We start from the raw sequence: 14,516 nt of genomic DNA on the forward strand, positions 1-14,516 counted from the left end.
TGAAACTATCTACTTCCAAAACATCAGTTTGGAATTAATTCTTCATACCCATTACCATTTGAATCACATAAGAGGGAAATGAAACAAACTTCCAAGAAACTAGAGTTATTATTTTCCTTATGATGCTCAAAGAGCTTGCAAGATGAAAAGCATTCAAATTGGAGCTGGACACATAGCAGCTAAGTGGCTATTCTGTCACACTGCATTTCACAAATAAAAGCATCCTCCAGGTCCTTTGATTAAAACATGAAACAAAATAAGCAATACTTGCAAGACATTATTCACAGAATATCTCTTGTACAGCTCAATGACTAATCACATTTCTTCCACAAGAATTTAAAATTAAATCTGATACTCCTGCTGGTCATGAAAATTTACAAGCACTTTAAGTAAAGAAATATGTAACTATGAAAGTATCACAATATACCATGTCATCCCATATCTTATTTCATTTAAAAAAATGTATCTTACAGCAAGCTAATGAAAATTCTTAGTTAACCAGAACAACAGACACATCTGAACAAAATTGTCACTGTCCACTCAGCACTAGAAATCATTCTTAAATGAACAGCAAAACTATACAGATTACCCAGACCTGAAAATTTCCTAAACCCTACAGAAAAACAGAATATAGACTAATCAAATCCTACCTGGATAAATTGCTTGGTTTTCACAAGCCCCACGTCTCCAGCCTCTATCTGTGCTCTTGACAGCTTCTCTTCAGTTTCACTTAGCCAATGATTAAATCTCTTCATGTCAGAATGAAAAATCTGCCACTTTTCCAAAGATTTGTCAAACCGTCTGCAAGTGTAAAAGGAGATGAAATAACAATTTATTGATACTTTATTTATTGACTACAGGAAAAATAAAGAGAATAATGTTGGCTGTCTCAGGTTAGAATCAGTATAATATTAATGGCATAATATATAAGCTTTCATAACAGTTATATCAAATGGCAATATGGCAGTACCTCTGAAGTGAAATTATCACTATGCAAATGCATCAAAAATCAGTGTTTTATCAGTTTTAAAAACCTTTTCAAGAAAATGCAGTGGTCTTCAAGTGAATTTTCACCTGTATTGTGCAAAGAGACTCTTTAATAAAACCTGTTCCTATGATTCATTTTGAGTATTTTATAATGATAATTACACTCCAAAAGAAAAAGAAAGTCCTGAAATTAAAGGATGATTAAAAAAATGGAACATTAAAAAATAGACTTTTGAACAATAAATAAGGATGAAAAATATTAATGCCATGTCTGCAAGTCTACAGTTCACTACAAAAAGACCAGATAAGTACTTCCAGCACTTTGGGAAGATCTGATCTGTTTTTGTCTAAAGTGACTGATTGATCTTCTGCTTCAAGAACTGTTTGACTTGGCCACTGCCAAATACTAAAGAAATTAAATGAAGTCAGATTATAAAACAGATTATAAAAGGAGTTTGCAGATAGCCTACATTTTAAGAATTTCAGTTATCCTGTGTGTTAGATTGGTGTGGAAATGTAATTACTAATCAGAGCTAAGCTAGAATGTTTTGTTAGAAGATCATCATTAAATGTGCTACTGTTGTTTGGTTTAATAATCCTCCTTTACAGGATTATAATAGATTTTAGGATGTATTTAAAGGATAAAAACAAAGATGCTCAATTATTTCTCTAGGAGATAATCTGGTTCTGTATGGGCAAACTATCCGATTATTTGAATGTTAAGAAGTTTAATTCACCAAAGAAAATGACATTACTATGAGGGAATACAGATAATCTTTTCCATTTAACTGAGGATTTTTCATTTTTTAGAAGAAAATATAAGCAGACTATTGACCCGATTAAATATTGTGGTCACTCATCTAACTTATTTATTAAAATGACTGTGATAATTTATCATGGTTATCTTTTTTTATTGTTCAAAAATAGTCAAAACATAATTGAAAGGCACATTATAACAGGTTTGTTGTTTTTTTGGGTTTTTTTTAATAACAACCTTACTCAGAGTTACAAGGAAAAGAATAATTTTACTTATAAAAAAACCCACACAGAAAATAAAATTAAAATTCCATTTCTTTTGGTCCAGAATAGTTTCACATTTTTGACACTATATCAAAACATTCCTCACAAAGCACAATTACTCTTCTCAGCATGGGAAGCTTATCAGAAGCTTAAATGTAAAAGTTCAGTAGGGGTTGATATTAGTATAGTTGAATTTGCATTCCAGAAGTTGCAAACTGAGTCTCCCATCACTTTACATTCTTCCTCCCTTTTTGCTCTGGGAAATAACAGTCGTAAGGAGAAGAAAAAAGTTGCATCAAGATATGCATATTTAAAGCTTAAAAGTTTCCAGTGATTATTGCTCATGTCTAAAAAAAACATTGTTACTCTCAGTATACGTATAAACCAATATAAAACATTAGTAAAAAACAGAGAGAATTTATCAACAGGCCAAGTGACTAAAATTCAAGGCTCTTGCAGTGATTAAATACCTAAATACTGTTACAAGTTAAGAGGAATTGTAAATTTTGCTGCAGTGGCAGGTGTGGGTCCATTTGAACATCATCCAGCTCTGGGAGGTTATACCTGTCCTGAGTTTCTAAATGAGAGTTTCCCCTGCTGAATCTCTATTACATCTGCTCACACACAATACTACTTCCAAAGCTTTTTAAACTTTAAAAACAAAGATGCTTTTGTTTGTTTGTTTGCTTGCTTTACCATGTGCAATCCTGCTACCAGGTGGCAAGTTCAACACCCACAAAAGGAGAAGCCTAATTAACAACCAACGCTGAACAGCTAAATTGCTGAAGCCTTGGCACAGCTTCATGGAGAATAAATTCATAAGAGAATAGCACTCTGAGACTGTGGAAACTCAGAATGCTCTTGTCTGCCTCAGGAATCCCCAAGCACACAATTTGGAGCAGAGGAAAATTAAAGGGCTTGTAAACCCTTACCAGGGACCCACCCCTGCCATCAGAGACAAGCACTGAGCTAAAATACCCAGCGTAGGCATTCACCCATGTTTTCATCTGCTCAAACCCTTTCCCTCTGACAGGGATAAGCCAAAATAGTGGCTTATGGGTGGCCACTAACAGTGGATATTGGGTGACTGTGTGAAGTCTGGGCACTATTTCCTTTCTGATGTGTCCTTCTCTCTGGTTTTCTTAGCACGTGCTCAATAACAGTGTGCACAGAAACACCCTGAAGCCAAGCAGGAGGTTCTGGATGAGAATTACAAAGCACATACATTACAAAGCACATAAGCATTGTACATGTACAACAAGCTTTGTTCCTCTATCTTGAGCATGTTTGGGTTGATAAGCAAAAAACAACTGTCACACTAGCCCAATTTTTTCATGTACTGACATTCCATCAGGGACCATGTTAAGCAGTGGCTTGTGGGAGCAATTTCATTTTAACATATTAGTACCTAATGGTTTTATTTTGCCTCTGGAGAGCAAGAAAGAAAGAAAAAAAAAAAAAAAAAAAAAAAAAAGCAAACAACCAAAGATAACTGCTGGGGTAATACACAGCACAATTTATATTAAGTCATGAAACTATTGGTTGTTTCCTTCCTTCCTCTTTTCTGAACCTTTGGACCTGATCTTCTATAAATAAAATTCTTTGGTAGCACTGTATATGATATTGCACAGAGATTTACAAATGTCAATTTGGATGTACTGTCAGTGGAACTCTAAACTATATAATGGGATTGCACTTGATGTTCTTTGTCACAAGACAGGAGTTTTTAAGAAGCTCTGAAAAAGTGAAAGGAAAGACCTTTGAAAACAGGAAAGACACAAACAAGATGGGGTACAGAATGCTATTGGTTTGTTGTTGCAAACCAAATCTCAATTTTGCATCTATGTTTTAATTAATTCCTAGATATTTTGATAACATTCCTCGATAAACTATGAAACCCACTTTTGTAATAGATTCCAGTTTAGCAAAACATCACAATCAATTGACCCACAAGAAAAAGAATGTTATTATTTATACAATTTCCCAAAGGACATGATTTATGTCATAGAAATTGTTACTGTAAGAAACATGCATTTTATTCTTCGTATTGGGAAAAATATTCTGTAAACTTCATTTCTATGCAGTTGTTAAACAATTTACTGTAGGAATATGCTAATATTAACCCACAAATTTTCCAGTTTTGTCAGCTTGATTCAGCACAATTAGCACCTTGTAAAAAATACACCAAACATCAAAGTAGTATAAATAATTATGTATTAGAATGTGAGAGCATTAACTTTACTATTTAAGGCCATTCTTAAAGATAACTAAAAAAACCCCTTGTTTTTGTCAAACAACTTCTACAATTAAATTGCTTAAAGGAAGAGCTAAGCCATTTTTAGAGGTTTTCATGTTTTCATTTGACTTCATAGAATTAATGTGAGTTCTTAATTTATACTTAATTTCTATATCCTCTCTGCATTTGGACTCAAGGTGATTATTTCATTGTAGACACTGCTATATCTTGATCTTGATCTCAGGTTTTGCTGTGGGTCCATTCTGGGACAACACTTAGCTCTACATATTCTATTCACACCTTTGCAGCCTGTCTTTCACCCATAAACCACCAAATAAATAATGAACTGCAACCAAAACAACTATGGCAATGCCATCCATCAATTCAAAAGTAATTTCTCTCCTCTTCCCAGAAAGTAGGTTCTGCAGCATGACATAAATTAAAAGCATTCTACATTACAATTACATTATAAGTATTTGGATATCTTGAATTGTATTGATTGTATTATTCTTCTTGCCTTAGTTACTGATATCATACGATTCAGTGTCCATCTCTATCAAAGAAAATGACAACTAAATTGGCAAAGAAAAAGCAAGGTCATGTCAGCCATTCTTGGTTTTTATGCATATACAAATCCATTTTTATTATACATGAGAGAGCAATAAACTTATAACCATTTACAATTAATAATTATACAGCAAATGCATTGAATTCTAATGGATGCTGTGCATCAATAGTTTAAACAGAAACACTTTGTATAATTTATAAAACACAGATTCTTTTTCTACACTAACTAAAACTATTTATTAGGCATATGAACTTCAGAATTCCAATTCTTTATTTCCTGCAAAGTTTTCCTTCATCAGAACAGAGATGCAATAATGTATTTTAGAGAACTTTGCCTCAACACCTAAATTAAGGGTAGGTAAAAACTTTTTCCCCAGAGAAAATAAAGTAATGCTTGATTAAATGAGACCTAGATGAAAGAGTAGCATATTTTGCAACTGTCTTATACATTAAAAATATCCATGAAATAGGCAATAAAACTACGAATTTCTTAATTTTCTCAAGTGTAACCATTAAAAGCATGATAAGGAAACACTAAATAAAAAATTTTACATGGAACAAACAGTGGTTTGATTTTATGGAAATCCAAACCAGTATTTCTGCCTGCATGTGAAGGGTATTATACACATTTCATCCTCAAAAGGTGCCAGTGCACACTGCATTTCCAGCCAGGATACTGCAGTGTGTTAGTATTACCCACTCTATGGTTGCATCCATCTGATAAAATTAAATATGAGTGAAAAATCACATTAACTTCTGGCTGTGAGGGTGATGTTCTCCTTTCCCCACCCCAGGGGCTCTGACCTGCTCAAGGCCAGTCCTGCTGCGGCACAGCAGCATGAGCTGTCATCAGCCTTTAGTGAGCAAAGACTGTGAGAAACCTCACCTGGGGCTTCTGCTCAGGGCTTCAGGGCCATTTTTAAACTCAGACCTTGACCTGGGCTACTCTGTCAGTCTGTCCACATCACCTTTGAGCAGCTTTGCTCTTCTCTTTTAGGTGCTGTGGGAACTTTGGGAGAGGTCCCTGCTTGCAGCTCCTTAGCCCAGCCTTGCTGTGTCCTGACACTCAAACATCCCTTCTGGAGCTCTCCAGAGCTGGAAGCCTCACATGGCCTGTGTGCTGCTGTTCACACAGCACATTGAGCAAGGATTTCCACTGTCCTTCAGTGTCCCAGTTCCTGTGGCTGCAGGCTGGTGGCTGGAAGGTGGGGCAGCCACAGAGGACACACGTCCCACTAGGGGTGTTAGACTGCCTGGACTGCCCAGCTACACCCACATCCCACTGCCCAGGTGTCCATTAACTGCTGGAGCACACTGGACAGGCTCTGGAGAGAGCCTCTTCCACCTGGGTTACACCTGAGCTAAATCCAGAGCACCCCTTGGTGTGAGACAGAGCACAGCCAGCAGCTGATCCCAGCCCAGACAAAATACTCATGGACAGATTCTCAGTCAGTACCAGTGACATCCAGCATCCCATTCTGGTTCCCAGGTTCTGCTGCAGTTCAGATCCAGTCTGGGACAAGGCTCGATTATAGTTTCCACAGCCTGGACGCAGAGACAGGTGCAACATTTATTTTGCATGACCCAGATTTATAGAGAGCTGGAAAATCATATCCAGTTGGGAGAAATAAGTTCTCAGAAATTCCTCAAATTACCATCATAATTCATAAATTTAAAAAATTAATTTCAGTGAATTTGTGGCATAGAGCATAAGTATGTGTCATGCAATGTATTACAGAATGTCCCCTCAGTAGTCCCCTGTAATTACTATGAAGTGCTTAAATCCCATGATTTCCAATGACAGAGTTCTTAGTTCAACCTGTAATAACATGTTTTATCCTTCAAAATTGCCCTGTTCAATTTTATGTTTCCACTTCCTATCTTGAAATCCCCCTGCCATGGTGGCTTTAGAGCAAGAAGAATAACAGAAAACCAATGATACCAGTTAATGCTGGCTGTTGACTCCCTAAGCCTGAAAGATGTTATTTATTCTGTTTAAGGTGTGGTAGATGTGTACAGAAATATATATACTGGAAAATTAGATGTCCTTTTTTCACTGAAAATCATAGTAATAATAGAGCACTTAGAATTATCTTCTTAAAGTGCTGATGCCTGTATTGGCACAGGTATTTTTTGTCTTTTATAGGTTTTCAGTTGATTAAAAACCTTTATAATAAGCGATTGTTGGGTTTGTTGGTTTTTGTTTTTTTCTTTTTTTTTTTTTTTTTTTTTTTTTTTTTTTTGTTCTTATGTTTGTTTTTGTTTTTGTTTTTGTTGTTTGTTTTAAGTTTACAATAAAATTTCATGTAGACCCCTTTCCCTTTTTTTGGAAAATTCATTTGAGTCAAGAAAACTAGGTCCGAGTAACAGTTACTAGGTCTTATTGTAAGAGTAGCACATAGATAACACTTCTGTTTTTTCTGAAACTAAGATGCTGATGACTTACAGGACATAAAGGAATGGAAAAGCAGAGAAAACTGTATTGATAGAGGAAAGTGTTCAGCATACTACTATCAAAGAGAAAACATTTGTAAGTCATAAAGAGCCTGTTTAGATTAAATACCTTACAGTCTCTTTACTGTGTTTAAAAAAAAATCTTAAATATTTCTGACACTTGTTAGCACAATAGAAAACAAACAAATATCTATACTATACTCAGCATATTTTCCAGTAGCATTAGAATTAATAAGCATTTTAACAGTAGTGGCATTTGAAAACTTGTTTTTTACCTTTAACCTCTGTGAATAATGATTTACTGTAATAAATAAAAGTATTTGAAATGTCTAGGAGAAACAGGAAAAAGACAATGCATTTTGTAGAAAAAGAGTTGAATGGTAAAGGTTGCCATGACAATGGCAACTAGTATCACCTAAATCCTATTAAAAAAGTAAGTGGCATGTTTAGGAGGGATTTTATTTATATGAACATTTATTTATACACATATGTATTCACCATATATATAGATACCCTAATTATACACACTGATTTACAAAAGATAAATGTTCAGAATATTATATATATATATTAGCCTTGTGAATAAAAAAGAACATTCAACACTGTCTAGTAAAATTTATCAAGCTAGAAGTTCTTTATGAATAAATAGCAAAAGATAATTTGGCTAATGCATATGATTGTAATATGGAGAATTTAAACAATGTAGAGATGACTACAAGGGCCAATATCAGAAGGTTATTATCTCTAGTCTAACATGCAGTAGAGAAGTCATATTGTACCACTTGATCCAACTCAGTTAGGAAAGTTTCTAATGACTGGATGGAATAACTTCCAGAAAATAAGTATGAGTGCAGGAGGTAACTCTCAGAAGCATAAACTGTGGCTGTCCCATACAGGGGAGGTTTAGGTTGGATATCAGGAAAGGGTTCTTCCCCCAGAGGGTGGCTGGGCACTGAACAGCTCCCCAGGACAGTGCTCACAGCACCAGCCTGGCAGAGCTCAAGGAGTTTTTGCAGAACTCCAAGGCACAGGGTGTGACTCTAAAACTCTCCTGTGCAGGGCCAGGAGCTGGACTCAAAGATCTTTGTGGGTCCCTTTCAACTCAGGGTATTCTGTGATTCTGGGCCTAGTAAAGAATCCCAAGCAGATCATCCTATCTGTTCATCACTGATCTCAAAAAATAAAATATACATGAAAGTAGTTCAAATTATACAAGCAAAATATAAATTCAAATAAATTGTTGCTGAGATGATGCTAGAGGCCAGCTTTATACAATATTACATGGTCAGCTACCACTGCAAAGGCTTTTATAAATCTTTTTGAGCAGTGAAGAATCTGCATTGCACTTCAGTAATCAGGAGGAAAAAAAAATAATACAATTGAGAAACTCTAAGGCTATGCAGATTAAGACTGTGACAGGTCAGTTTAATGCAGTTTCTGTCTTCACTTATCTCCTATCTCAAACACCATTTTTTGTTTTGTTTTAGAATACAGAAGCTAACCAGAAATCTAGGCTTTGGGGATACAGCAATACAGCAAGAATCAATAGGAGCTGAGCAGACATAGCCTGCTTATCAGAGAAAAGAATCTCACATATCCTGTCTCTGATCTTTCATATAGTCCATATGCCAGTCCCACTGGACAGTAAGTATTATTGTCAGAATAAAAGCTCCAAAATGGAACTTAAAAATAAACTTAACTCTGATATGTTCAGTTTAATAATCTTTATTCACACTCAGTAAAGAAAGTAATTAGTAGAATATATGTGTATTTAGATTAGCAGTCTTTAAATTAGTCATAACAATTTGTTTATTCATTCATTTAAAGTTTATATTGAGATATTAGATGTCTGTTTAAATATATAATTAATATATTCCATTCTCCTCTGTTTGAGTGCAATAACTTCTACTTTCTTGCAGAACAATATGCAATTGTGATCCTAAAGAACTATAATTAGATTTTGGGCATAACAAATTATAAAAAGAAAAATATTTCAAAGAAGATACAATTAACTTTTAGTTGTTAAGTGTCACAGCTAGAGATATTTTTAGTTAATACCTGTTAATTGAACTGTCAGGTACATTAAGAGACACCTGATTAAAATGCCCATACTTTGCCACTGCTACTGCAACCTAACTATTTAATAAGGCATATTTTATTTCTCTGCAGATAAACTTACCAAAGTGATGCACAAAGCTCTGCAGAATACTCATGTTGCGTATTTCATGAAGAGAATTTTTCATAATTCATATTTTGTTGTTTTAGACAGACCCACTTTGGTATGAAAATTCAGAGCCATGAATCTTTTCAGTATTATATCACAGAAGAGAGCCTTGGGTACTTTATTAGCATAAACAGTTGGGCAGCATGATGGAGCTGCCCATCCTTTAAACATGCACACATAGTCATGTTAATTGGCCATAACCACTTCACATGTTTGCAGCAATAAGAGTATCAGGGTCTTTATCACTCCTTTGTGTCATACAAAAACATTAATCAGGCACTATGTGACATTAAGTCAAAGAAAATGTTTTGAATTATGTACATTTGGCCTATTTCTTTCTGCAACTGCAGCCTCTGGGAGATACAGAATTTTTTGTGTCATAAAAATCTTCTGAGAACTCTTTCTAGGAAAATTTTTCAGGATTCACAATGAGAATTTTTATCGTTATGTAACACAGGCTTATGTTGAACTTAATGTAGATGTTTTTATTTGCCCATAAAATCAAGGAGTTTGGAATTTGGAAATAAATCTTCCAAGCAGGTTTACGCTTTTGCTCAAAGCAAAATAAATATCTATAGTTTGGACTGCAGTAACATTTACTGTTTCATTAAATTTGCAAAAAAGAAAACTGAAGCAGGACAGAATCTGGAGGAAAACTGTGAACAACACATAGGAGAAGAAGGAGCAGAGCAAGGTTTGTGCTGAATAATATAATTTTTTGTCTTTCAATACTGATCCTCCTTGTTAGAAGGAAGTATGTCTTGTAAACTATTAATATTTAGCATGATGAACAATTCAGTTTTCACAGGAAAAAAACAAGATGCTTTTAAGAGCAATAAGGTACAACTAAGAAGTGCAGATTTACAACAGGGACTGAAAAGGCTTCAATTCCCTGTCCTTATACATCATATTTCCCACCTTACCTTGTGGCTGGCATCTCAGGAATTTCCAGCCTAGCAATACATTTTTTCTCCAACTCCTCAGGTCTGCTTGGCAGATACATAAGTTAAAGAGAAATGGCAGTTCAGGCAGGAACCAAAAGAAATGGCAATGTTTCCCTGGAAGACAAACCTGACTCCAGTCCCAGTCATGGCCCATGACCTACCACAGCTGCAAGAGAATCATTACTGTTTCTAACACTGCTTGGACAAATAACCAAAAACTTGAAATTATCATTACATTTTGCTTAGAATTTGCAGAACTGCAGTTCCAGGGTAAAAACTTTTTTTATCAGTAGGAAAAAGCACTGACTAAGATTTTCACAAAAAGATTTTGAGATTCCCAGTGCTTTGTCTCCAGCACTAAAAAAAGTCTTGAAAATCCCTCCTTGCTCACCAGAGTAACAAGCTAACTGCAATGGATGCTTCTGCAATTGGCTCTCCTCAGATACTTTATCCCCTTCCTCCTGTAACTGTGTGGAAACACAAAGTGATAGTCCCTGGAGGAGAAAGTAATGACAGCAAAGAAGCTCTTTAAGCTTCAGCAACTTCCCCTTTCTGAAAGGGAGAGGGCTATACAGTTCCATTTACAAGATGACAGCCAGTTTGATTTCTCCAAAAAGAAAACCCCTTGAGTAGTTTAAAAAGGCTCCCAGTCCTCTGCCAGCTCCTGGGGATCAATACAGCATTTTCATTCAACTAAATTCTCCCAAATCGCTGTAGGAAAAGACATGCTAAGTTGTTTAACTAGGAAAGAACAGTTGTTTTCCATCAAGCTGTGGTAAGGTATTTTTTTTAGTTCTCTGGGCCCTGATTATGTCTTTTTCAGTCCCAGCTGAATCTGGTGACTGTCACAGGAACATTCCAGCACCAGCAAAGAACTGTACTGATCCTAACAGGGTTTCTGCAATACAGAATGGACTGAAGTTATTATGAAAGTGGTGCTTTACTGTAGAAAGAAATAGCTGACTAAGCACATTGTTCTCTGTAAATACAGTTAAAAATACTGCACTCACACCAAGACCTTCCTTGTATTTTTTAAAGAAATCTTACATTTGTTGTTCCTTTAACAGTACAAGGTCAAATAAGTAGATTGAGTTTTTTTTTAAAAAAAACATGTTTAAAATTCAAAACTTAGGGATCTACCTACTTAGGAAAACTAGCCAAGCAGGTGTTTAGCTTCTTGAAATTAGCATGGAAAAAATATGTTTCTCATTTGGAGACATATGCACACAAAAGAAAGGGAAGGAGATGAAAGGTAGAAAGAATCCTACTCCTTTCTGTGCTAGCCAAAAAAAGCCTAGTAAAACAAGCTGTTGTAGAATAAAACAATCTTTCTTATTTTTGGACATTACCCCTAGGGAAAAGCTTTGACACACCAGCAAAGTCTGCTTACCTATGCTTTGCTTCCCTTACATAGCAAACATCTCAATGTTCTACTTCAGGGGCTTTTACTAGATGGAATTACATCCTTGTATTACAAGGTTCTGTAATTAATTTATTCTACTTACTATAAATATGTCTCAGTAGAAAACCAGATGACAGAAGGAGCTGCACATTAGTGGAAATCAAATACAACACACCATTTGTATTACTTATAATATCAAGAGCATTAAAATGAGAATCCCTTAAAATTATATTTAATCCTAATTGTTAGATTCTTCATTGTCAGAAATAAAATCTTCTTAACATCTTCTATGTAACTTCAAATACTTTATTTTCCTAATAGCAATTTAATTCAAAGGCTACATCCATAGAAAAGTTTAACTGTGTATGTGCACTGTATATAAATATATACTTGTCTGTATATATGTATACAAAGGCTTTATTTCAATTTTTGACTCTTTGTGTGGTATACACTGATGACTTCAGTGCATAATTTACACTTCAAAGGATACTTCAGATACAAAATGCTGACTAGGGAAAATGGTCAAATTCAAGGATTATCACATCACTGAGGCCAAGATTTCTGGTGCTTTCTACTACTAAGTGGAAAAAATGGTGAAGCAGTAAAAGCCTAGGACTAAAATACAGACTTCCTACTCAGAATCTGTGTGCCACTCTGGGGTAATAATCTAACCTTTCTTTACTCAAACAGCATTAATGCCAAGCCTAACTGCAAAAGATTTATGCAGATGGAGTGCAAGATTGACCTGGTTAGCACTGTCAAGGCTGGCCTGGCTGGATACTGGGTCCCCTCCAGGGTGTAAATACACTGCACAAAAATAACAAAAAATAACCCATCTGCAGTAGCTGATGGCCATAGCTTCCACCATTCACCAGGATGGCAGCTGGACCAGAGGTTATGTAACTGGGTAGAAGATTAAGGTTTGGGAAAGTTGTTTATGTTGGATATCAGGAAAAGGTTTTTCACCCAGAGCGTGGCTGGCCTCTGGAGCAGGCTCCCCAAGGGAAGTGGTCACAGCACCAAGACTGACAGAGCTCAAGAAGCATTTGTACAATGCTCTTGTTTTGGTGTGTCTAGCACAGGGTCAGAAGCTGGACTCAATATTCTATGATTCTGCTATCATCATAAACTCCACTGAGCATGCAGTCCACAGGAATATACAGTGTCAGTCAACCCCACTGCTGTAAGTCCATTAACCCAAAAGGATGTCACTATCAAACCATGGCATTAGCAATTTCACAAATAACAAACAAGACATCAAGAGATTTCTGTTGTAGGAGATGAAGAGCTCCTGAGTGGCAAGTATAAGCTGAGATAGACCACTCTGCTCTATACCATGGCTGCTGATTTCAGGAGTCTGAAAACAGAGACTAGATTCTCATTCTCATCTACTTATTTGCATGTGAAGTTGCACTTTGTCCCTTTCTCCTTTAGCAAACATAGGGGAAGGTTGAGCAGTCACTAACCTGGAGGTGAGATTTAGCTCACTAGAAGATTTGCTGAATTTGTATATAAAGTCTCCTTTACAAACATTGCTGACAGCAGCAGAAAGAACACTGCTGTGCAGTTTTAGAAATACCAAATATGTAAAATAATGATACATTCATGATGGTGGTGCATTATTTACTAATTCCACTCTTTACCTAGGACCAAGGCAGTGCATAATAAAGTTATCCCCATTACCTATTGCTATTCCTTCTCTGTAACAAAGAAGGAATGTGGAGTGCCTTAGCTTGGCACCCTCTGACAGTGCTAAGTAAGCAACCTGCTGTCATTTAGCCCAACTGGCTAGGAACCCTGATTGCATCCCAGGATTTGCATAGGTGATAAAAATGAAAGTATAAAAAAACCAAAGAAAATTAAAATGGAGGAATAGAATGAGCTTAGCTGTCTGGATGTCTTTTTGAAAGACAGTATTGTTGTTTTGAAGTTACAAATAAAAGAGAGAGGGGAAAAATTTAGACAGTTAAAACTGGGTTTTTAAAATTTCTGATCTGTAATTCACTGTTTAGTGTCTGGACAATGCAGAGTTAAGGTAGAGAATAATGACTCCATGCACTTTAATCAAATTTGGAAATCTATACAATATAAAAATCTTACATAATGGTAAGTCCTTTAAAACTACAAGTTGTTCACAGACCTTTTTATTTTCTTTCCAATACAACCTTCTCCTACTCTATTAATGGACATATATTTAAGACTGTAGAAGCCTACACAGCTTAGAATTCAATTGTGTAGTGGTCTTCACAAAAAGTGTGCTCTTCCTCTGTCTCTATCAGAATCTTGAAGAGGCTACACATAGCACACTCCCAGAGCCCCCAGTCATGCCAGCACAAAGGGAAAGCTGAAACCAGAATTCCATTCTCAGTCTCACCTATTTTTCTTCTAAGTACCCAGAGAGCTCAAATGCAGTTTAGGTATCCCTGAATGATGGTAAATGCTGATTTATCATTTCTGCTCTGTCTTAACAGGTTCTGAAATGTTTAGATCATGGCAAGCATGTTCTATGTTACTATTTCCACATTTCAAGCAGTTACTCTCAATGCTATGTATTCCACCTTTCTATTTGCAGTGATTGAAGGCACAGACCATGCTATGCAAGCAAACTTTATTACACTGTTCACCAGTATTTATAGTTCTCTAACTTCCGTACAAAATTTTCCACTCAGACCCCTTTGCCCC

The 14,516-nt window shown here is 35.8% G+C and overlaps 1 protein-coding gene across 3 annotated transcripts in view; it reads right to left on the reverse strand.

Moving 5' to 3' along the window:
• DMD (dystrophin) overlaps nucleotides 1-14,516 on the reverse strand; it is a 1,135,346-nt gene that overhangs the window by 537,030 nt on the left and 583,800 nt on the right. For all 3 annotated transcript variants that reach the window (XM_056512754.1, XM_056512922.1, XM_056512842.1), the window contains one exon: nucleotides 651-801. In XM_056512754.1, coding sequence (XP_056368729.1) covers nucleotides 651-801 — 151 coding nt within the window. The remainder of the gene's footprint in view (nucleotides 1-650; nucleotides 802-14,516) is intronic.

The sequence above is a fragment of the Oenanthe melanoleuca genome, chromosome 1 (assembly GCF_029582105.1).
Source record: "Oenanthe melanoleuca isolate GR-GAL-2019-014 chromosome 1, OMel1.0, whole genome shotgun sequence".
NCBI lineage: Eukaryota > Metazoa > Chordata > Aves > Passeriformes > Muscicapidae > Oenanthe > Oenanthe melanoleuca.